Here is a 24,706-nt window from a genome sequence, read left to right as displayed (position 1 = left end):
AGGGAAGGGAAGGGAAGGGAAGGGAAGGGAAGGGGGGAGGGAGGGAAAAACTCACAAATGCCTTCTCTTATAGCCCAGTAACTTTTTTTCTCTAAGATATACCATTCATTCCTTACTTTGTACTAAGGTGATTTATGTTTTACTCTCTTGTCAATGCCCTACACATACAGACCTATAAACTATCTCGAAACAGGAAACCCATTTTATATTCTCTATTAATTATCTAGCACTGTGCTCTGCACATGTTTGTGGAAGGAATTTTCCTTGGAGGATCCAAACTATCCAAGCTGACTTTAGGCATATGGTGCCATGAAGAGAGAGATATATAAGAAAGTGAATCTGAGAAAAGAAATAAATGCCACAAAAATAAGAATTAATTTCTTTAAATCCTACAGAGTCATTCTCTTTAGAATATTCACACATATTTATGAAACTAATTTCAACTTCATGACAGGAAAATACTACTGCTCACAGATATTTAGTTTTATATTTAAATAATAATGAAGAAAATTCAGAATATAACTAAAGATTATCAAAAGCATAATTTCTTATCCCTGCAATCTTTCTCTGATCATCTAATTTATAATAAATGCAGTGCATTATCAAAACCAAATTATTCAAACTGTTATTTTAGAGTAAATGAACACCACTGCTACCACTACCATGAATCCACGGTGTAGCCAAGAAATTAAAGCAGGCACTGTGGAGGCAGATTTTGCACTGTTTACCAGGAGCTTGTTCTTAGGCAAGTTACTTAATCCCTCAGTGCCTCAGCTTCTTACTTGCACAATGGGAATAACATTAGAACCTACTGGACTTTTTCATAGGTTGTCGTAAGGATTAAATTGTGTAAAGTATTTGGAGCAGTGCCCAGGTGGTAATGAGCATGGTAGAAGGGTTTGGTTTTGTTCGTTTTCTGTTTGTTTGTTTGTTTTGTTGGTTGGTTGGTTTTTTTGTTTTTTTGTTTTTTTTTTTTTTTGAGATGGAGTCTTGCTCTGTCGCCCAGGCTGGAGTGCAGTGGTGCAATCTCGGCTCACTGCAAGCTCCACCTCCCGGGTTCACGCCATTCTCCTGCCTCAGCCTCCCAAGTAGCTGGGACTACAGGCGCCCGCCACCACACCCGGCTAATTTTTTGTAATTTTTTTAGTAGAAACGGGGTTTCACTGGGTTAGCCAGGATGGTCTCGATCTCCTGACCTCATGATCCACCCACCTCGGCCTCCCAAAGTGCTGGGATTACAGGGGTGAGCCACCGTGCCCGACCAGTTGGTTTTGAGACAGAGTCTCGCTCTGTCACCAAGGCTGCTGTACAGTGGCGCAATCTTAGCTCCTGCAGCCTTGACCTCCTAGGCTCAAGTGATCCTCCCACCTCAGCCATATTTTATTTTATTTTATATTTTATTTTATTTCATTTCATTTCATTTTGACAGGGTCTGGCTCTGTTGCCTAGGCTGGAGTGCAATGGTGCAATCTCAGCTAACTGCAGCCTCAACCTTGAACCTCCCAGGCTCAAGTCATCCTCCCACCTCAGAATCCCAAGTAGCTGGGACTATAAGCAGGTACCACCATACCCAGCTAATTTTTTTACTTTTTGTAGACATGAGGGTCTAACTATGTTGCCCAGGCTGGTCTTGAACTCTTGGACTCAAATGATCCTCCCGCCTTGACTTCCCAAAGCCCTGGGATTACAGGCATGAGCCACTTTGCATGAAGCTAGGACTACAAGCGTGTGCCATCATACGTGGTTTTTTGCTTGTTGGTTTGTTTTGTAGGAATGGAGTCTCACTATGTTTCCCAAGTTGGTCTCGAACTCCTGACTCAAGTAATCCTCCCATCTCAACATCCCGAAGTGTTGGGATTACAGATGTTATGCCCGGCCTCTTATTATTTTTATTCAGACTTCACTATACTTTTTCCACTGTGATTTGATGAGTTTTACCTTGAGGTTTTTATCCATGCATTTGCATACCCAGTATTAACCTTCTATATTCTTCTCTACCAATCATGTACATTCCATTATCAAACTCTCTGCAGAAAGTCTAACACAACTCCACCCTTGCTCTAGATAGTCCTTCAATATGCAACCTCTTGGTAAATGAATAAATAGTCCTGATTACCTTATTTCGCTCTGGCACAAATAAGGTACATATGATAAATTCATCCACAAGATTTAATCAGCAGTTATTGTTTGCTAGATATAAATAACCTCTAACAACTGGGATAAATTCTTTAAATCTAATACATAATCCTTGGATTTAAGATTTTGTTTTAAAAAGAAAAGATAAAACTAAGCATATGAAGTCCAAAAGAATGTGGAAAGAGGAATAAAGTAAAAACCCTGTTGTGTAGAAAGATTTGGATAAATTGAAAGAACAGCAGAAATGATTTCCTGTGCGGATGTAGTGCAGTTGTATCAGGTGCTTTTAGATATGTTGTTTCCTTAATGTGGACTTAGAAAGGGAAGTTTCTTTTTAGTTCTTTGGTATTTTCAATTAACATTAATGCAATAATCTGCATGCAAAAGATGCACAGTAAAAATGTATTAAATTATTGATGGAAAAATGTAATTATCTTTAATAAAGTGGAGCTACTATTTTAATTGTTGCTTGCTTAAAAGAAATTTGACTAAATTTAAATAATTAGATTGTTTATGTGATTTTAATGCATCAATGTAATGGTGCATGAAAATGGGTTACAAATTCTGTTTCTTTTTATGTTGATTACTAATTAGTATTAACTTAATCTTAACAGTCAACAAATTGATTTCAATACATAGGCAAGTGGGATATTAAATATAGTAAGGTTTAAAAAGTAAATTATTGGCAAACATAGTACTTTACTGATTATTTAATAATGTGTATTAAATCACTACATAATTGCTTTGTTAGAAATATTAAATTTCTAGAAAATAGATATAGTGCTACCTAAACGCTAGTATAAACTCTAACACTTATACAAATAATACAAATCTGAAATATAAGCAATGAACTTAGTATTTATTGAATACACACTGTATGTAAAGCAATGAGCTAGATATTCTGAATGATACAAAGATGAACACTGTACATTGTTATTTTCACACAACTCACCAAATATACAAGAGATATGTATATATTTTCATGGACTGACAAAAGAAGTAAATCTTAATTTGGTTTGGAGGTTTGGAGGTATGAGGAGGGCTTTAAAGAAAGATAATTTGAATTATATTTTGAAGGGAGAGCAGAACAATCAGATAGATATGTGTTTACATGGTTCAGGAGGGAAGAGAGAAGGAAAGAAAGACCAGTGTTACACAACTTTGGCCAACAGCAACTCATGTCAGTGTGAATGGCACCGACAAAAGTGTGCCATCCACAGCCTGCATAGCCATGTGTGGTAGCCCTCAGGGGAGAACTTTCTAGGCAGAGAAACTAAAACCATGGAAAAAAAATGGTTAAAAAATTATCAAAACATTAGAACTATGTGTTATGTGGAGTGTATCTGGAGAATAAGCTGTAGAGATGCCTACTAAGGGACACATTTGAAAAGTTATTTATCAACTTAACAAGGTAAGTAAACAGATGAAATGAAAGATTGGACTGGATAACACCTAAAGGACCCTATTACTTCTGGAATTCTATAAATCTACTACAAGACACAAACAGTTGCAATAAACTGGTAAATTTCTGTAGTGAAGAATAATATGATGTAAGTAACAGACACACAATGGCAGGGCTCTTACTTACGTTCTATAAGAATAATGAGCAAAGACACAAGTGAGGCCTTGAATATTTACCTGACAAATTAAAGAAGATCCCTCCTTTGTTTGATTGGCATCTGCTCCCAACAGAAGCAAGCATTCAACCATGATGCTGTTATTCTGATCACATGCTCTCTCTAGCATCACATTTTTTAAGTCATCATCCATAGCTACTTTTGCAAAACACTTACAACAGAGGTTTAGAAACTAAAAAGAGTGGAAATGAGAATTAGAGTCAGATAAATACATAACATTTAGGATGCAAGTGAAAAACACCATACCTGTTTATCCTTTTGTTCCATGATATCGGAAGACATTTGATGGAATATTAATAAGTCAAATGAATGATGCACCAGCAGCTTAGAAAAAGATGCTGACAATTTGAGGATTGCTAAGATTGTCTGAAATCCCTAAAAGTATAAGAAAAAAATAATAAAATAAGCAATTGTAGGCAAAAAGAATAAAGAGTATAAAGCAGAGAGAGTTTGTATACGAAACAATACCTAGGATGTTCATTCAACTATAGATATATTGAGTTGGTGCTTTAAAGTATTTATCCTGTAAATAAATACTCCCTCTCTCTCTCATGACTAAGAAATATAGCAGGTACAAAGAATAAAATGCTAGTTAACAAACCATTCAGTAGCAAAGCAGGAAAAAGAACTAATCCCCTCAAATTTGGTTTTCAAAGATGCTTGTCTAAAGCCATAGTTATAGGATGAAACCCAGATATTAAACAGGATTAAAGCAGTTGGATCAGCAGAACTACACATCCAAACAGGTCAATAGAGTAAAAATTTTTATTATAATACTGAACAGCAGGTTCTCTAGAGAGCCTAGCATATCCCCCAACTTTTTGTGCTGTCTTCTGAAAGGTTTACCTCAAAAAGGCTAGTGTGGACTTCTAGATTTCATTTATGTTGAGTGTATTTGAGAAGCGCTGAGGGCCCTCTGAGGATTACATTCTAATAATAAGTTATTTATAAAGAACACCATTACTTTTTTAGAACCACCTTAAGCACATCCCCAGAGTCTGTCCTCTTCACTCATGTGATGTTTTAATGAAAGATTGGGCTTTTGACTTTAGTATTATTTTGGTTGGGTAAACCCACCAAGGATCATCTTAACTTTTTAATGTTTTATTATCTCTAATACTACATATTAATAAAATTGGCCAGGCACCGTGACTCACACCTATAATCTCAGCACTCTGGGATTGCTTGAGCCCAGGAATTTGAGACCAGCCTGCACAATATGGCAAAATCTTGCCTCTATAAAAAATATTTTAAAATTACCCATGCATGCACCTGTAGTCCCAGCTACTCAGGAGGCTGAGGTGGATCACTTGAGCCCACCCAGGAGGATGGGCCCAGGAGGCAGAGGTTGCAGTGAACCGAGATTGTGCCACTGCACTCTAGCCTGGGCCACAGAGTGAGACCACATCTCAAAAAAATTTTAAATTAACTTAACTCATCTAAACATTAAAATTATTACTTCGAACTCTTAGGATTCTGAGTATCTACAAATACTAATATTTGACAAGCAAAGTAGCCTTAATTTATGTATGTCTGAGGGACAAGTGATCTACCTGCCTCTAGAGCAGAGGTCCCTGAAAACAAGTGAATGCTATAGCAGAGCAGGTCATGCAAATGTGCAGAAAGTACATCATTCAAATTAAAAACCTTTAAACACTGAACTGAAGGCTGGGCGCAGTGGCTCATGCCTGTAATCCCAACACTTTGGGAGTCCGAGGTGAGCAAATCACTTGAGGTCAGGAGTTTGAGACTAGCCTGGCCAACATGGCGAAACCCCATCTCAGCTAAAAATACAAACATTAGCCGAGCATGGTGGTGCACACCTGTAGTCCTAGCTACTAGGGAGGCTGAGGCAGGAGAATCACTTGAACCCAGGAGATGGAGGGTGCTGTGAGCTGAGACTGCGCCACTGCACTACAGCCTGGGCAACAGAGTGAGACCCTGTCTCAAAAAAACAAAACAAAACAAAACCCTGAACTGGACAAATAAAATATGTTGGCAGGCCAGATTTAGTTCATAACCTCCACTATACAGATTCTAAAATTTATGCCTAGATGAATTAATCCAGAGTAACTGGGAGTTCCATACCTGCACAAAATCCTTCCCTTTCCCTAAGATTACTTTTAATCAATCCTATCTTGGTTTAATCAGCCTAGCCTGAGGCACATTATGAAAAGCAGTTATAAAACACATTGTTGTCCCCTTTCATCCTGTCCTCTTCCACGAGGATAGAAGTTGAGTTCCTTGAGGGTGGAGCCAAGATGGCCGAATAGGAACAGCTCCGGTCTCCAGCTCCCAGCCCCAGCGACACAGAAGACGGATGATTTCTGCATTTCTGCTTGAGGTACCGGGTTCATCTCACTAGGGAGTGCCTAACAGTGGGTGCAGGACAGTCGGTGAAGCGCACTGTGCGCGAGCCGAAGCAGGGCGAGGCATTACCTCACTCGGGAAGCGCAAGGGGTCAGGGAGTTCCCTTTCCTAGTCAAAGAAAGGGGAAACAGACGGCACCTGGAATATCAGGTCAGTCCCACCCCAATACTGCGCTTTTCCAATGGGCCTGGAAAACGGCACACTAGGAGATTGTGTCCCGCACCTGGTTCGGAGGGTCCTGTGCCCACGGAGTCTCCTTGATTGCTAGCACAGCAGTCTGAGATCAAGCTGCAAGGCGGCAGTGAGGCTGGGGGAGGGGCGCCCGCCATTGCCCAGGCTTGCTTAGGTAAACAAAGCAGCCAGGAAGCTCGAACTGGGTGGAGCCCACCACAGCTCAAGGAGGCCTGCCTGCCTCTATAGGCTCCACCTCTGGGGGCAGGGCACAGACAAACAAAAACTCAGCAAGAACCTCCACAGACTTAAAGGTCCCTGTCTGACTGACAGCTTTGAAGAGAGTAGTGGTTCTCCCAGCACGCAGCTGGAGATCTGAGAACGGACAGACTGCCTCCTAAAGTGGGTCCCTCACCCCTGAGCAGCCTAACTGGGAGGCACCCCCCCAGTAGGGACAGACTGACACCTCATTCAACCGGGTACTCCTCTGAGACAAAACTTTCAGACGAACTATCAGACAGCTGAATTTGTGGTCTCACGAAAATCCGCTGTTCTGCAGCCACCGCTGCTGACACCCAGCCAAACAGGGTCTGGAGTGGACCTCTAGTAAACTCCAACAGACCTGCAGCTGAGGGTCCTGTCTGGTAGAAGGACAACTAACAAACAGAAAGGACATCCACACCAAAAACCCATCTGTACTTCACCATCATCAAAGACGAAAAGTAGATAAAACCACAAAGATGGGGAAAAAACAGAACAAAAAAACTGGAAACTCTAAAAAACAGAGCACCTCTCCTCCTCCAAAGGAACGCAGTTCCTCACCAGCAACGGAACAAAGCTGGATGGAGGATGACTTTGATGAGTTGAGAGAAGAAGGCTTCAGACGATCAAACTACTCTGAGCTATGAGAGGAAATTCAAAACAATAGCAAAGAAGTTAAAAACTTTGAAAAAATATTAGAAGAATGGATAACTAGAATAACCAATGGAGAGAAGGGCTTAAAGGAGCTGATGGAGCTGAAAGCCAAGTTTCGAGAACTACGCGAAGATTGCAGAAGCCTCAGCAGCAGATGCGATCAACTGGAAGAAAGGGTATCGCTGATGGAAGATGAAATGAATGAAATGAAGAGAGAAGGGAAGTTTAGAGAAAAAAGAATAAAAAGAAATGAACAAAGCCTCCGAGAAATTTGGGACTATGTGAAAAGACCAAACCTACGTCTGATTGGTGTACCTGAAAATGATGGGGAGAATGGAACCAAGTTGGAAAACACTCTGCAAGATATTATCCAGGAGAACTTCCCCAATCTAGCAAGGCAGGCCAGCATTCAGATTCAGGAAATACAGAGAACGCCACAAAGATGCTCCTCGAGAAGGGCAACTCCAAGACACATAATTGTCAGATTCACCAAAGTTGAAATGAAGGAAAAAATGTTAAGGGCAGCCAGAGAGAAAGGTCGGGTTACCCACAAAGGGAAGCCCATCAGACTAACAGCTGATCTCTCAGCAGAAACTCTACAAGCCAGAAGAGAGTGGGGGCCGATATTCAACATTCTTAAAGAAAAGAATTTTCAACCCAGAATTTGCTATCCCGCCAAACTAAGCTTCATAAGTGAAGGAGAAATAAAATACTTTACAGACAAGCAAACGCTGAGTGATTTTGTCACCACCAGGCCTGCCCTAAAAGAGCTCCTGAAGGAAGCACTAAACATGGAAAGGAACAACCGGTTCCAGCCACTGCAAAAACATGCCAAATTGTAAAGACCATCGAGGCTAGGAAGAAACTATAGCAACTAACGAGCAAAATAACCAACTAACATCATAATGACAGGATCAGATTCACACATAACAATATTAACGTTAAATGTAAATGGGCTAAATGCTCCAATCAAAAGACACAGACTGGCAAACTGGATAAGGAGTCAGGACCCATCAGTGTGCTGTATTCAGGAAACCCATCTCACGTGCAGAGACACACATAGACTCCAAATAAAGGGATGGAGGAAGATCTATCAAGCAACTGGAAAACAAAAAAAGGCAGGGGTTGCAATCCTAGTCTCTGATAAAATAGACTTTAAACCAACAAAGATCAAAAGAGACAAAGAAGGCCATTACATAATGGTAAAGGGATCAATTCAACAAGAAGAGCTAACTATCCTAAATATATATGCACCCAACACAGGAGCACCCAGATTCATAAAGCAAGTCCTCAGTGACCTACAAAGGGACTTAAACTCCCACACAATAATAATGGGAGATTTTAACACCCCACTGTCAACATTAGACAGATCAACGAGACAGAAAGTTAACAAGGATATCCAGGAATTGAACTCAGCTCTACATAAAGTGGACCTAATAGACATCTACAGAACTCTCCACCCCAAGTCAACAGAATATACATTTTTTTCAGCACCACACCACACCTATTCCAAAATTGACCACATAGTTGGAAGTAAAGCTCTCCTCAGCAAATGTAAAAGAACAGAAATTATAACAAACTGTCTCTCAAACCACAGTGCAATCAAACTAGAACTCAGGATTAAGAAACTCACTCAAAACTGCTCAACTACATGGAAACTGAACAACCTGCTCCTGAATGACTATTGGGTACATAATGAAATGAAGGCAGAAATAAAGATGTTCTTTGAAACCAACGAGAACAAGGATACAACATACCAGAATCTCTGGGACACATTCAAAGCAGTGTGTAGAGGGAAATTTATAGCACTAAATGCCCACAAGAGAAAGCAGGAAAGATCCAAAATTGACACCCTAACATCACAATTAAAAGAACTAGAAAAGCAAGAGCAAACACATTCAAAAGCTAGCAGAAGGCTAGAAATAACTAAAATCAGAGCAGAACTGAAGGAAATACAGACACAAAAAACCCTTCAAAAAATTAATGAATCCAGGAGCTGGTTTTTTGAAAAGATCAACAAAATTGATGGACCGCTAGCAAGACTAATAAAGAAGAAAAGAGAGAAGAATCAAATAGATGCAATAAAAAACGAAAAAGGGGATATCACCACCGATCCCACAGAAATACAATCTACCATCAGAGAATACTACAAACACCTCTATGCAAATAAACTAGAAAATCTAGAAGAAATGGATAAATTCCTCGACAAATACACCCTCCCAAGACTAAACCAGGAAGAAACTGAATCTCTGAATAGACCAATAACAGGTTCTGAAATTGTGGCAATAATCAATAGCTTACCAACCAAAAAGAGTCCAGGACCTGACGGATTCACAGCTGAATTCTACCAGAGGTACAAGGAGGAACTGGTACCATTCCTTCTGAAACTATTCCAATCGATAGAAAAAGAGGGAATCCTCCCTAACACATTTTATGAAGCCAGCATCGTCCTGATACCAAAACCTGGCAGAGACATAACCAAAAAAGAGAATTTCAGACCAATATCCTTGATGAACATTGATGCAAAAATCCTCAATAAAATACTGGCAAACCGAATCCAGCAGCACATCAAAAAGCTTATCCACCATGATCAAGTGGGCTTCATCCCTGGGATGCAAGGCTGGTTCAACATACTCAAATTAATAAATGTAATCCGGCATATAAACAGAACCAAAGACAAAAACCACATGGTTATCTCAATAGATGCAGAAAAGGCCTTTCACAAAATTCAACAACCCTTCATGCTAAAAACTCTCAATAAATTAGGTATTGATGGGACGTATCTCAAAATAATAAGAGCTATCTATGACAAACCCACAGCCAATATCATACTGAATGGGCAAAAACTGGAAGCATTCCCTCTGAAAACTGGCACAAGACAGGGATGCCCTCTCTCACCGCTCCTATTCAACATAGTGCTGGAAGTTCTGGCCAGAGCAATCAGGCAGGAGAAGGAAATAAAGGGTATTCAACTAGGAAAAGAGGAAGTCAAATTGTCCCTGTTTGCAGATGACATGATTGTATATCTAGAAAACCCCATTGTCTCAGCCCAAAATCTCCTTAAGCTGATTAGCAACTTCAGCAAAGTCTCAGGATACAAAATTAATGTACAAAAATCACAAGCATTCTTGTACACCAATAACAGACAAACAGAGAGCCAAATCATGAGTGAACTCCCATTCACAATTGCTTCAAAGAGAATAAAATACCTAGGAATCCAACTTACAAGGGATGTGAAGGACCTCTTCAAGGAGAACTACAAACCACTGCTCAATGAAATAAAAGAGGATACAAACAAATGGAAGAACATTCCATGCTCATGGGTTGGAAGAATCAATATTGTGAAAATGGCCATACTGCCCAAGGTCATTTATAGATTCAATGCCATCCCCATCAAGCTACCAATGACTTTCTTCACAGAATTGGAAAAAACTACTTTAAAGTTCATATGGAACCAAAAAAGAGCCCGCATCGCCAAGTCAATCCTAAGCCAAAAGAACAAAGCTGGAGGCATCACGCTACCTGACTTTAAACTATACTACAAGGCTACAGTAACCAAAACAGCATGGTACTGGTACCACAACAGAGACATAGATCAATGGAACAGAACAGAGCCCTCAGAAATGATGCCGCATAGCTACAACTATCTGATCTTTGACAAACCTGACAAAAACAAGAAATGGGGAAAGGATTCCCTATTTAATAAATGGTGCTGGGAAAACTGGCTAGCCATATATAGAAAGCTGAAACTGGATCCCTTCCTTACACCTTATACAAAAATTAATTCAAGATGGATTAAAGACTTATATGTTAGACCTAAAACCATTAAAATCCTACAAGAAAACCTAGGCAATACCATTCAGGACATAGGCGTGGGCAAGGACTTCATGTCTAAAACACCAAAAGCAATGGCAACAAAAGCAAAAATCGACAAATGGGATCTCATTAAACTAAAGAGCTTCTGCACAGCAAAAGAAACTATCATCAGAGTGAACAGGCAACCTACAGAATGGGAGAAAATTTTTGCAACCTACTCATCTGACAAAGGGCTAATATCCAGAATCTACAATGAACTCAAACAAATTTACAAGAAAAAAACAAACAACCCCATCAAAAAGTGGGCAGAGGACATGAACAGACACTTCTCAAAGAAGACATTTATGCAGCCAAAAAACACATGAAGAAATGCTCATCATCACTGGCCATCAGAGAAATGCAAATCAAAACCACAGTGAGATACCATCTCACACCAGTTAGAATGGCCATCATTCAAAAATCAGGAAACAATAGGTGCTGGAGAGGATGTGGAGAAATAGGAACACTTTTACACTGTTGGTGGGACTGTAAACTAGTTCAACCATTGTGGAAGTCAGTGTGGTGATTCCTCAGGGATCTCGAACTAGAAATACCATTTGACCCAGCCATCCCATTACTGGGCATATACCCAAAGGACTATAAATCATGCTGCTATAAAGACACATGCACACGTATGTTTATTGCGGCACTACGCACAATAGCAAAGACTTGGAACCAACCCAAATGTCTAACAACGATAGACTGGATTAAGAAAATGTGGCACATATACACCATGGAATACTATGCAGCCATAAAACATGATGAGTTCATGTCCTTTGTAGGGACATGGATGAAACTGGAAAACATCATTCTCAGTAAACTATCGCAAGGACAAAAAACCAAACACCGCATGTTCTCACTCATAGGTGGGAATTGAACAATGAGAACTCATGGACACAGGAAGGGGAACATCACACTCCGGGGACTGTTGTGGGGTTGGGGGAGGGGGGAGGGACAGCATTAGGAGATATACCTAATGCTAAATGATGAGTTAATGGGTGCAGCAAAACAACATGGCACATGGATACATATGTAACAAACCTGCACATTGTGCACATGTACCCTAAAACCTAAAGTATAATAAAAAAAAGACTTAGAAGAATTACATGTAAAGAACCATTTTTTAAAAAAGTATAGTGCAAAAATTTATAATAGACAATTTTACCAGATTTTAAAATGGTGACTAGCTCTCTACCCAGTTGCATTTCTATGAATTTTCCCAAGAAAATAATAGGAACCATATATAAAGGAAAACAGAGGAGGAAAGTGATCATTGGTGTTTACTATGAGTTCCAGAAACATCCCACTGGACACAAACTAAAACTTCATCAGTAAGAAATTGGTTCATAAAATAGAATACAGGCAAGCACTGAAAAACTACACAGCTATTAAAAATGACAATTGGGGCCGGGCACAGTGGTTCATGCCTGTAATCCCAGCACTTGGGAGGCCAAGGCAGATCGATTGCTTGAGCCCAGGAATTCAAGACCAGCCTGGGCAACATGGCAAAACACCATCTCTGCAAAAAATTAGCGAGGCATGGCAGTGCATGCCTGTAGTCCCAGCTACTCAGGAGGCTGAGGTGGGAGGATCACCTGAGTCCAAAAGTTTGAGGTTATAGCGAGCCATGATCATGCTACTGCACTCCAGCCTAGGTGACAGAGTGAGACCATATCTAAAAACAAAAATTAATTTAAAAAATTAAAAATAAAATGATAATGTGAGAATACACATGTATCAACATAAAAAAGAGAATAAATACAATTTGGTTATAAAGGAGTATAATATGATCCCATTTCTACAAAATACATACAATTTTGTATATGTCATGTGTGAGTTTACACATAGAAGTCTGGAAAAATATACAACAAATGTTTATTTTATTCTTCATCCTTTTACCTATATATTCATAATCCATATGTCAATATATCTCTACACATAGAGATATCTTTCACAATATATAGCTTTATAAATTATGTAAATTTTTCACAATATATAGCTTCTATAATTAAAAATGCCACAAAAATGTGTTTCCCTTTATTTGACGATATGGTCCACTGCTTACCATTTTGTTCTAAGAGAGTTGACAATGCATTCGCAGATGCCTGGAAAACTTCCTTTGATGAAGAATGCATCAGCATGGAGAGCATCACTTCCCTATGAGCTGGGAAACTTTCAAAAATTCAAACAAAATGTTAGTAGTAATCTTTTAAATAACTATCTCAAATTCTTACTTGCCATTATCAAATATCTATAAGAACAATTAAGAGCATATAAACAATATTTTACGCCACCTCCACTTACAAGAGTGAATTATAGCTCATTTTTTAAGACTCGAATTAATTAAATACTAACAAATTACTATTTTTATGCTTTTTCAAAAGCCAACACGCAGCAGAGAGAAATAAAAAAGCTCAGCAGATATGTAAAGAGACACTGAGGGAAAAGGTAAAGTGAGGAGAAGAAGAGAACAGAAATGAGAGGAAAAATTAAAAATTGTAAAGAAGCAAGGTAGGTTTTAAAGATGTACAACATAAATATATTTTCTTTGTTTTAATAATATATTTAAAGTTATCTTATGGATATTGAAAAATAGGTATCCTATGAACTGAAATTTACAAACTGCAACATGAATCTCCCTTACCCTAATCTCCAAAAGCCTTGCTCAACATGAGATTATTAAGATGCCAATTTAGCATAGTTTTCAAAAGAATTACTGTTTCTTGTCAAAATGAAAATATTTAATTAAGTAGCATCTGTGTTATTAATTCCCTTCTTATCAGCAATAGATAATTAAACAAATAGACTGTCAAGATTTCAGACATAGAATACTACTATTTGTTTCCAAAATAAGTCATTCACAATTTAAAACCCAGACGATACCCACTGCAAATAGCACAAGTATAATCAATCAGTTGCCATAAAACACAAAGGCTCACGGATATGAAACAAACTTGATATGCACAAAACTCCTTGCTACAGCTTGTATCTTTGGGAGAGAGTGCCGGTCTTACGATGTTTGAATGGCACTCCTATCGAAAGAGTTATCCAGAGATGACAGCTTCAAATAACCCTCTCGAAAGAAGACAGGTCAACTCTGTCACATCAGATGGGAACTCATCATAGGAAGTTCTCTAACCAAATCTAATTTCTGATATTGACAACCTGCTGGCTAGTCACCATGAAGAAAAGATCACAGATGGCTCTGCAATTTCTATCACCCAAGATGAATTAATATGGCATTTTAAAACGATCAGCCAGAAAATAGAAAGATTCTTTCTCCATGATTCATGAATTACCAAATGACCCTTGATTCCAGATCTCTCAGTAATAACTCTCATTCCACCTTTTCTAACTCCTGAAGGTAATGAGATCAAGATACTACGTACCTACTACTATTTTGCAGCAACATCTAAAACTAAATGCCTATATCAAAAATATTTCTAACAAAAGTTATGGTTAAGGTATTTTATAGGTATTGATTTAAAATATAACTGAAATTTTCTATCATATAAAATCAAAACTACTAACTGGCCATCTTCATCTCCAATCTTCTCATGTAAACTGTTTTGGTACATAAGGAGATTATTTAGTGCCCAGCACGCGGCCTCCTGGATTAGGGGAGAAAAAAGAAACCTGTCAAAATATAAATGATTGGAAACATAATTTTGAATAACTCTAACATTTATGAGAGTTCTACCTGCACGTGCTTGTTCTTTCTATGCCATGTTAATGCTTTGTAACAGGCTTCCAGCCAAAACAATTTATCTTCTTCACCCTCATCATCATTCTCTTGATTCTCATTCTTTTCCTCTAAATCTTGATTTAAGAAAATAGTCTCAGCTTGAAAAAAATTGAAAAATAAATAAAAACATTATATATATATTATCTACTTAATAGTTTGACCAACTCTAAGTCCATATTTTGAAATATTACCAACAGAATGAGGTGTGCTTTAGTAAAAGCCTTGGTCAATTATAAAGATAATTTTTAATATATTATACATCTCATAATGCTACCATCCTATCCAGATAAATAAATAAAACAAGGAAGAAGGTACCAAAAAAAAAATACCTAATAGATGAGAGGAGGATTAGTTGAAAAGATTAGTTCATCACAGCACTGTTCACAATAGCAAAGACATTGAATCAACCCAAAAGCCCATCAATGATAGACTGGATAAAGAAAATGTGGTACATATACACCACGGAATACTATGCAGCCATAAAAAGGAATGATATCATGGCCTTTGTAGGGACACGGATGGTGCTGGAAACCATTATCCTCAGATAACTAACACATGAAGAGAAAACCACACACTGCATGTTCTCACTCATAAATGGGAGCTGAACAATGAGAACACATGAACACAGGGAGAGGAACAATACACACTGGGGCCTGTTGGGGGATGGGACTGGAGAAGGGAGAGCATTAGGAAAAATAGCTAATGGATGCTGGGCTTAATACCTAGGTGATGGGTTAATAGGTATAGCAAACCACCATGGCACACGTCTACCTATGTAAAAAACCTGCACATCCTGCACGTGTACACCAGAATTTAAAATACAAATAAACTATTTTTTTTGAGATGGAGTTTTGTTCTTGTTGCCCAGGCTGGAGTGCAGTGGCAGAATCTCAGCTCACTGCAACTTCTACCCTCCGGTTTCAAGCGATTCTCCTGCCTCAGCCACCCGAGCAGCTGGGATTACAGGTGCCCACCACCATGCGAGACTAATTTTTATATTTTTAGTAGAGATGGGGTTTCACCATGTTGGCCAGGCTGGTCTCGAACTCCTGACCTTGTGATCAACCCACCTTGGCCTCCCAAAGTGCTGAGAGCCACCATGCCCAGCCACAAATAAAAATGTTTTTAAAACAGATTAGCTGTTTAATGACAAAGCTGAATCAAGAACGATGTAAAGCAAAACTCTACATTGAGATGTGTATACTTGTCACAACTGTTAGTTTCCTTGAAAGTATCCTCTACCGGAAAATGTGCTACACAGGACAGAAAAGGCATCGAATGCTTCCATCTGTACATATGATTCTCCTGTCACAATGTCCATATTGGATGTCAAATGCCTCTGTAAGAATCCCCTTTTTAGTGAAGTTACTTACTGAGGAGGGCCAAACAGCTGAGCGCTGAGATCTGTAATGCTGCGTTCTCTGGGTACTGCTGCACAGCTTTCACCACAAACTCATGGACTTCGTTTAATACCAGGATATTGAAAAAATTACCTAAAAGTTAAGTGAAACATTAGCTGGATTCTCATCATGCAAGTTAAATTACCTTTAACATATAAAACTATTTACATCAATAATTTTGAATGGTGATGAATATTCAATGGCATTAAAACATTTACTTTAATTAAAATAGCTTAATATGATTGAGTAAAGTTTTGAAATTTTATTTTATGCTGTCCTTTAATTATCTTACTTAGACAATGGAAGTGATTGAGCAAAAATAATGATACTAGTTTGGGTTGTACGAACTGCATGTTCTCTGATTCCCTCTCACGTCATGTCTGTGACACACGGCACGACAATATTCATTGTATAAAACAACTGAATTTTTCTGCCTTTTAAAGACAAAACTCTTAAATCTGTCTTTTAGAAGACCCAATATTAAATCATTTTACTGAAACACTCTTCTTTCACTTAAAGGAAGAGTGCTTAGAAAATTCATTGGCATGTTTACCATTATTTGATCTTGTCTATGATGATCTCAGAAAAAAAAAAAAAAAGATATATCACCACCTCCAGCCCACCCCCGGAAGAAGCCCCATACCTTTTTATACCCACTCTTCTGAGAATTAATATGACATCCAAGAGTCTAAATCCTTATGAGGAAAATCTGTATCTGATACTGCAGAAATATGTACCTTCTTCTATTTGGCTTATTTGTAACTCACTAACAGTTACCAAGCTTCTTTCTAAAACAAAGAATTGAAACTCCTATTCATCTGTAAGTTTAACTAAGTGATCTCTGAGATACAAAGCCAGAAATGGAAAAGATCCTGTATCATAAAAAACCTAAAGCCCAAACTAAATATTCATCAACGGCCTCACAATCAAAAGGCAGTTTAAGCAAGTATGGGGCTCCTTTACCAACACCTTCCCATGCTGTTGCCTCTTCCACATTCATCCACCAAGTAAACATTCTCCACAGCCCTTAGTGATCACTAGCATTTTCAAAAAGATTTTCTTCTACTTTTACCAGCTTGTCTAAACTTGGGTTGTCCCCATCACTCTCTTTTCCCTATTATACCCACACCACTGCCAACAGCTGTTCTGTCACTGAATCACTGTGTGACTCAGAAAACAGCACGAAGACTAGACTTATGTTCAGGTAATTTGTGTGAAAATACGTAGCAAATTGTACAAAGCCTTTAAATGCATTAAGCCCATAATTAGATTACATAGTTTGGCAAAACGTTAAATATTTATTTACTTGAGGTTTTAATTTTAACTATGAAGAAAAAAAGTTAAGAGTTTTATTCAGCTACTTTTGAAACAGTAACAGCAACAATAAATTCTCTACCCATTAAATGGAACAAATCATCATTCCCTAAGAGATAAACAAGAGAAAAAAGATTCTTTACCTGAAGATCGATTTGATCACTCTTTATTTTCAAAAACAGTTACAGAATAATACAAAAGTTACCTATGACATGACAGTTGCCATGGTTTATTTAATTTTAACAGTACAAAATCAAGCACCTTTAATGTGCTGTTCTAGACAATTTGGCAGTCAAGTAGCATTTCCCTAATCACAAAAACAAAACCCCTTCTTCTGGCTCATTTCAAGAAATTAAGGTGAACTCACATTTTAATGTAACATGTGCAAGTTGTAACTTGACTGTGGTAAATTGTAAAACATGAAACAGAGAATTGTACAGTAGTGTGCTACTCTAACACCTGGATTTAAGAAATCGACTTTGAATTAGATTAAAACATTATCAGATATCAGCCAGTTTGTACAACTACAACCTTCTCATGAAAAATAATGAATAAAGGGTCACCTGATAGAGATAAACTAGTAAACGGATATCATGTTTAGAAGAAATACTTTGTTTAGGGATGAAGAAATTTGGGTTCTCAGCCTGATTTCACCCCTTACTGCTTACATAATCTTGAATAAAACACAAAGATTGATGAACCACAGGACCTCATCTGTAAATGTGGAAATAATAACAATTTCCCATCTCCCAAGATAGTTGTACAGATCTATATATCTATATATATATAAAAATGTATATATATACATTGTATATAAATATGTATATTTATATGCATTTATATATAATGTATATAATGTACATTTGTATATAAATATATATTTATATACATTTGTATGTATATTTATATACATGTATAAATATATATTTATATACATTTATATACAATGTGTATATTTATGTATATTTATATATACAGTATGTAAGTAGATTCATATATATGAAGTATATGAGTATATATATATATACACTTTGGAAATTATGAAATGTGAAAATATTAAAACATTATCATCTTACAGTTTTAGTCATATAACAACATTCAATAAATGCTTATCAAGGAAAGAAATAAACTAAAGTTGTGCATGTAAAATAGAATTCAACTTACAAAAAATTCATTTTAACTGAAACTAGGAAATTTCCTAATGCTAAAATCAATTTCCAAATTACACAGGGGATATAATCATGATACTAGAAGTGAAAATACAAGTTGCTACAGTGGAGACATGTCAATTAGTTTTTTCGAATGATTAATGATTTCCCCCAAAATTTGTAACAATAAAAAACTAAATGCCTATTATAATAATCCTAATTTTGTACAAAATATTCCTGGTTATCCTTTTGAGAAAATGTCATCAGAATCAATGTCCAACAGTTAACGATCACTCCTTATTATTCAGCAACCACACTCACTTTTTTTTTTTTCCCCGAGACGGAGTCTGGCTCTGTGGCCCAGGCTGGAGTGCAGTGGCGCGATCTCGGCTCACTGCAAGCTCCGCCTCCCGGGTTCACGCCTTTCTCCTGCCTCAGCCTCTCCGAGTAGCTGGGACTACAGGCGCCCGCCACCCACGCCCGGCTAATTTTTTATATTTTTAGTAGAGACGGGGTTTCACCGTGGTCTCGATCTCCTGACTTCGTGATCCGCCCACCTCGGCTTTTAAACGCATTGTTGTCCTCACAAAAATATCAAGGAAATTTCCAAGGTGTGTGTTGAGGGGCACAGGGAGTTCAAAAAGAAGCTGAAACAAGAGCTGTGAGTTGAACGCCAGAGCAGTCTTGTGGGAAAGCATGAATCCTGGCGCTGCATTCAACAAACCAGTTTCAGACTCTCTGCAAGGTAAGGTCTCAGAGTCTCCCATATTAAGCCTGGATCATATCCTAAACTGCTCCCAGGTCAGTCCTGTGCTCTGACTCCTGGCAAACACCTCTGAAAGAGCATCTTTAATTTAAGTCCTCAGGATGCTCAATCAAAGAGAAACTCACAACCATACAAGAAAACAAGGCTCCGCGACTGACAGGCAGTCAGCCTAGAAGCAGTTGGTTTAGACTCCCCAGAACTTTATATATAGTTATCAGATACAAAACACAAAATAGCCATGTATTAATCATTAAATAAATAAAAGGATTTTTTAAACAAAAAAGAAAGGGTAAAAAAGAAAAAACAAGAAGCTACCAAAACTCAGCTGGTATATGTGAAAATAAACAGAGAAGATTTTTTAGTAGGGTTTTTAAAAATCTAATAAATGACCAAGTTAAATTTATCAAGAAGTGCAAAGTAGCTTAGTATTAGAAAACCTGTAGATGTATTTCTTCATCTTAACATAATGAAAAGGAAAAAAAAGACTTACATTTTAAGTATATTTGATAAAATTAAATATTTTAATATTTTTAAGCCCACATTGTAAAAATAAAAGCAAAGAAGAAATAAAATAAAATTTCTTAACAAAATTGTTTTAAAAAATTTAAACCCTTGTAAGATGCATTATTTTGGATGGGAGAATATTAAAAATATTTTGTTTAAAATCAGGAAAAAGAGCAAGACAAGGATGTCTACTATCAATGATTCTATTTAACACTGTATTAATAATTCTGGCTCATGTAAGAAGACAAGCAAATGAAATAAAGAATATAAGAAGCAGAAAGGAAGAACTCAGACTGTCATTATTTACAAATTATGTAATTGCTATGAAGAGAACTTAAGAGCATTTAGAAACAAATTGTCAGAATTAACAGAAGAGTTTAGGAAGGTAGGTTAGTTCAATATACAAAAAATCATTTGCATTTCTTTATGAAAACACAGTTCAAAAATATGATTTAAAAAGAAATACCATTTACAATAATAATAAAAAATAAGATATGTAGCAAAAACTAAGATGTGCAAGACATGTATAGAAGAAATTATGATGTAAAGATGTCAGTTCTTCTTAAAATGATCCACATATTTTGTGCAATTCCAGTCAAAATCTCAACAGTGTTTTCCAAGGAACTGGACAAGTTAATCCTAAAATTTGTATGGAATAGTAAAGGCCCAGGAAAAAAGGCAAGCTGTGCCTAAAAAAGAATGTATGGTGACTTGACCTATTAGCTTTTCAGATATCAGGACTTACTGAACTATTAATTTAAATAGTGTTATATTGATTCAGACAAATCAGATTAATGCTACAGAACACCAAGGACAGAAACATAAATATATATGTTTACATATATATATACCACACGACTGGGAAACAGGTGAACCTCTAATAAATTGTGCTGTGATGGTAACTAGCTCTCCACACTGAAAAAAAAGAGGGGGAATTGGGTTCTTCACAAAAACAAACTGCAACAGTTTAACAAATGAGAAAGATTTGGAATAAAAGATACAATATATTTATTATCTTAGGGAAAGGACAGATTAAGATTTCTTAAACAAGATACATAAAAAATAGTAAATCACAAAGGAACTGATTATTAAATTTAACTATATCACAACAGCCGCCATAAAGATGGTGAAAAGACATGCTACAAGTCAAGGGAAGGTATTTTCAATACATATAACCTACCACCAAAACATTATTATCCAGAATCTATGAATCGGTTTTAAAAAGACAGACTATCCTGTGAACAATATTGATAAATGGCAGATTGCGTATTTCACAAAGAAGGACATACCAATGGCAAATAAATATTTTTAAAATATTAACCCTTATTTATATATGGAGAAAATATGTATATCTCTGCATCAAATGTTAACGGTTCTTTTTTTTCTTTTTTTAAAAAAAAAGAGTGTTTGCAAAACATTTTGTATCTGTTTTGGCACAGCCAAAACTAATCAACTGTTTTCACAAAAAGTATATTATAATGCTTAAACGTAGAAAAAAAATTAATAACATAAGGAAATGGTCTGTTAAAGCAGTTATCTGCTTTAACACAGATAGTAGTAGCATAAAACAAGAAAGAATCCAAATGTCCATGGATAGAAAAATGGAAAAATAAATTGTGGTATTTCCAAATAATAGAATACTACATGCAACCACATGCAAAAATATTTCTGACTCTTACAATCACAGCACTGATATTTGAAAATTGCAGAGGACAACATACAGTATGATTACATTTTGATGAAGCAAAAGCAGGCAAACGTTAACAATTTTGCTTAGAGAAACAAGAAAATGTAGTAAATCATACTTATAAACAAAAGATTTGTAAACACAAAATTCTGGATAGTGTTAACCTCTATAGAGAAAGTAAGGGCAGGAAGAAGCCCAGGGTAGCTTCCCCCACTGGGAATATATAATATTTTCAGTTGGATAGTGAGTTATTTGCATTATGCTTTATATTGTATGTGTTATGCATATTTTTGTATGTATCAATTCTTACATAATTATATTTTAAATATAGCCTCAACAATAAAAAACTCATCTATAGAACTACGTCGATAAAAATAAGATTAAGATAATACTTCTTTTACATTCTACGCATCTATTTTTGACATTCCTCTTAAAAGTCCATCTAAGCATAGCAGAACAGTTTGGTAATTTACAGTATTTTCTTTTTGTTTTAATTTATTTTTTCTGGGATTTTACAATATTTTCATTCAAAGTATGTCAATATGCTGCTTATCCATCATTATGCAACATATATATGTTTTATGTATATGTATATCATACAGAGTGTGATGACATATTAACTAAGAAACTCACCTAATGTAAGCCTATGGAGCAAACAGCAACTCACTTCTTGAATTTGTTCACTGATAGGGAATGCTTTCATAGCTTCCACCACAATATTATAACACCTGACATTGCCACTCATGAGGACTTCCACATTATTGCCTGAATTTAAAGAGATCATAATTATCAATAAGGCAATCACGTTCTCCTTTCAAATATGCATACAAAGATGTCTTATATAGACTGTAAATAGACGGCAGCATAATGACTGCATTTCCAAATTTAAACATCATGTTCTGTTAAGGAGCTGTAAAAACTACTGTGCTGTTCATTGATAACATAATGGGGTGTAGGGCTGATCTTTGGCATTAAGGAAAATTCACTTTATTCCTGTTTCTTGGCTTAAAGCCTTAAGATCAAAAAAATGAAAAATTCAGAGTACTTTTAGTACTGAAAATGAAATGAAAAGTACTGAAAACGAAAGTCTGGAAATGTAATGTATTGGTCATAAGTTTTCAAATAAATAAATTGGAGGGTCTATTTCTTAACGAGGCTCAAACCCATCGGAGAATGACTTTTGCATTGTTTTTTTTCCCCAACCATAAGAAAGAAAATCAAGAATATGTCACCAGATAGAACAGTTAAAATCAGCTATGACCTGTTTCCTCCATTCCAGAAGGGCAACCAACGTACAAGGCAGCAAAATCAAGCTTCCTGAAGGCTCCAAAATAGATGGAAGAAAAGATGGGAGAAGGAAAAAGGGGAGGCATAATATTAAAATATAAGTCTTAGGGACAAGCACAGGTGAAACAGAAAGGAAAGAAAGACTCTACCAGAAAAAGCAATTAATCAATAAATGGAGTGAGGTGTGAACCTACACGGAGAAAATATGTGTATCTCTGCATCAAATGTTAACTGTTCTTTTTTTTTTTTTTTTTTTTTTAAAAAGGGCTGTTTGCAAAACATTTTAGTATCTGTTTTGGCACAGCCAAAACTAGTCAACTGTTTTCACAAAAAGTATATTATAATGCTTAAACATAGAAAAAAATTTAATAACGTAAGGAAATGAACTGCTTTGACTCAGAATATACTTAAAAGACTCAAAAGCAAATGTTTTTCAGTTAGAATCAGTGTTTTAAAAACTTTTGATTTCTTAATTTTTAGCTGCTACTTTCTTTGACTTTTGCATTATGAATCAACACATTTTTACTGGAGTTATGTCAGATGTGGGTGGAAAACAATGGATTCCAAAAACCGCCAGCCCAAAATAAATAAATAAATGAATAAATATAGCCAGGGAAAAGTATAATGAAAAATATATTCAGTTTGTTGGCAGTGATGACTCAGAGAAATGTAAAAGCATGGCCTTTCTCTATTGTTGTTCAGCCCCACCCACTTTCCAGTGTTTAATTTCCTGTGGATAAGAAAACGTTGTGATTTTATAAACATCACCAAAAAAAAGGCATTCTTTCGCAAGGGCATTGGGTTTTTACTCTGCCTACACTGAAGGCTCACACCTTCAGACTGACACAGTGATTTCCACATCTGAAACCATAAATGCAATTACACATAGTATACCACACACATATAAAATACATATTGCCTAACAGTCCCGTCAGTGATTTTATAACACTTATTACATACCAGGTACTACTCTACATTGTTTAACTCTAATCCTCAAAACTTCACGTGTGAGGATGAAAATATCACTAGATAAATGCGTATGTATATCCTGCAGAAACCCACACAAGGAATACATGAAATACAAAGTGTTAATGGGCACTTACAAAACAAAACAGAATATGAACCATTAACACAAAACGAAACAGAATATGAACCATTATTTTAGCTTAATAGCAATCATTGGTAGCATATACATCAAATTAATTTCTTCCGATTAATATTTTTGGTGAAAAATGTGGCTAAATTTCAAAGCATCATTAAAATGCTAATCAAGAGTCACAATAAAATTTCAACTCCTTCATGTGACTTTTTAGGCCCTTCATGCTCTCCACTCCATGTCTCTGGCCTCATTCACTGCCTCTTATCAAGCTCTCCCTTGCCTCTGTCAATGAAACACAAACGGATAGGATATTTGGGGATGTGCATGCACAGTGGCACACAAGCATGCATGCACGCACACTCATAACCCCACACCTTAACTGAGCTACTTTTGTCTTCTTGAAGGCAGTCTGCTCTCTCTTGCTCCAGCATCTTTACATTAACCATGCCCACTGCCTGGGCCACTTTGCCTGCATTCTCACTTCAGCTCACACCTTCGTGCACAGGAAGCTCTACTTATTAAATCTTTGCTAAGAGACATTGCCTCACTTCCTATTTGTTCTCCTAACTCTAGGTACTTTTGCCATCTGCCATCACTTCCTCCACTGTAATCACCTCTGTACTTATCTGTGTCCCCCATTGTACTACAAGCTCTGAAAAGGTAAGGAACACA

General features: G+C 36.8%; 1 protein-coding gene across 1 annotated transcript in view; it reads right to left on the bottom strand.

Annotated features, from left to right (window-relative positions):
* The window catches only part of LRRK2 (leucine rich repeat kinase 2), a 124,585-nt gene that overhangs the window by 84,113 nt on the left and 15,766 nt on the right, over window positions 1-24,706 (bottom strand). Inside the window, exons 7-13 of the mRNA XM_058426191.1 lie at window positions 22,282-22,413; window positions 16,203-16,322; window positions 14,785-14,927; window positions 14,616-14,695; window positions 13,106-13,256; window positions 4,020-4,148; window positions 3,775-3,945 (exon numbers count right to left, since the gene is read on the bottom strand). Of these exons, the coding sequence (XP_058282174.1) occupies window positions 3,775-3,945; window positions 4,020-4,148; window positions 13,106-13,256; window positions 14,616-14,695; window positions 14,785-14,927; window positions 16,203-16,322; window positions 22,282-22,413 (926 nt within the window). The remainder of the gene's footprint in view (window positions 1-3,774; window positions 3,946-4,019; window positions 4,149-13,105; window positions 13,257-14,615; window positions 14,696-14,784; window positions 14,928-16,202; window positions 16,323-22,281; window positions 22,414-24,706) is intronic.

Source organism: Hylobates moloch, unplaced genomic scaffold (assembly GCF_009828535.3).
Source record: "Hylobates moloch isolate HMO894 unplaced genomic scaffold, HMol_V3 SCAFFOLD_13, whole genome shotgun sequence".
In the NCBI taxonomy this organism is placed as follows: domain Eukaryota; kingdom Metazoa; phylum Chordata; class Mammalia; order Primates; family Hylobatidae; genus Hylobates; species Hylobates moloch.
Note: the sequence above shows the minus strand (reverse complement) of the source record. Positions and strands in the feature narration are given on the sequence as shown.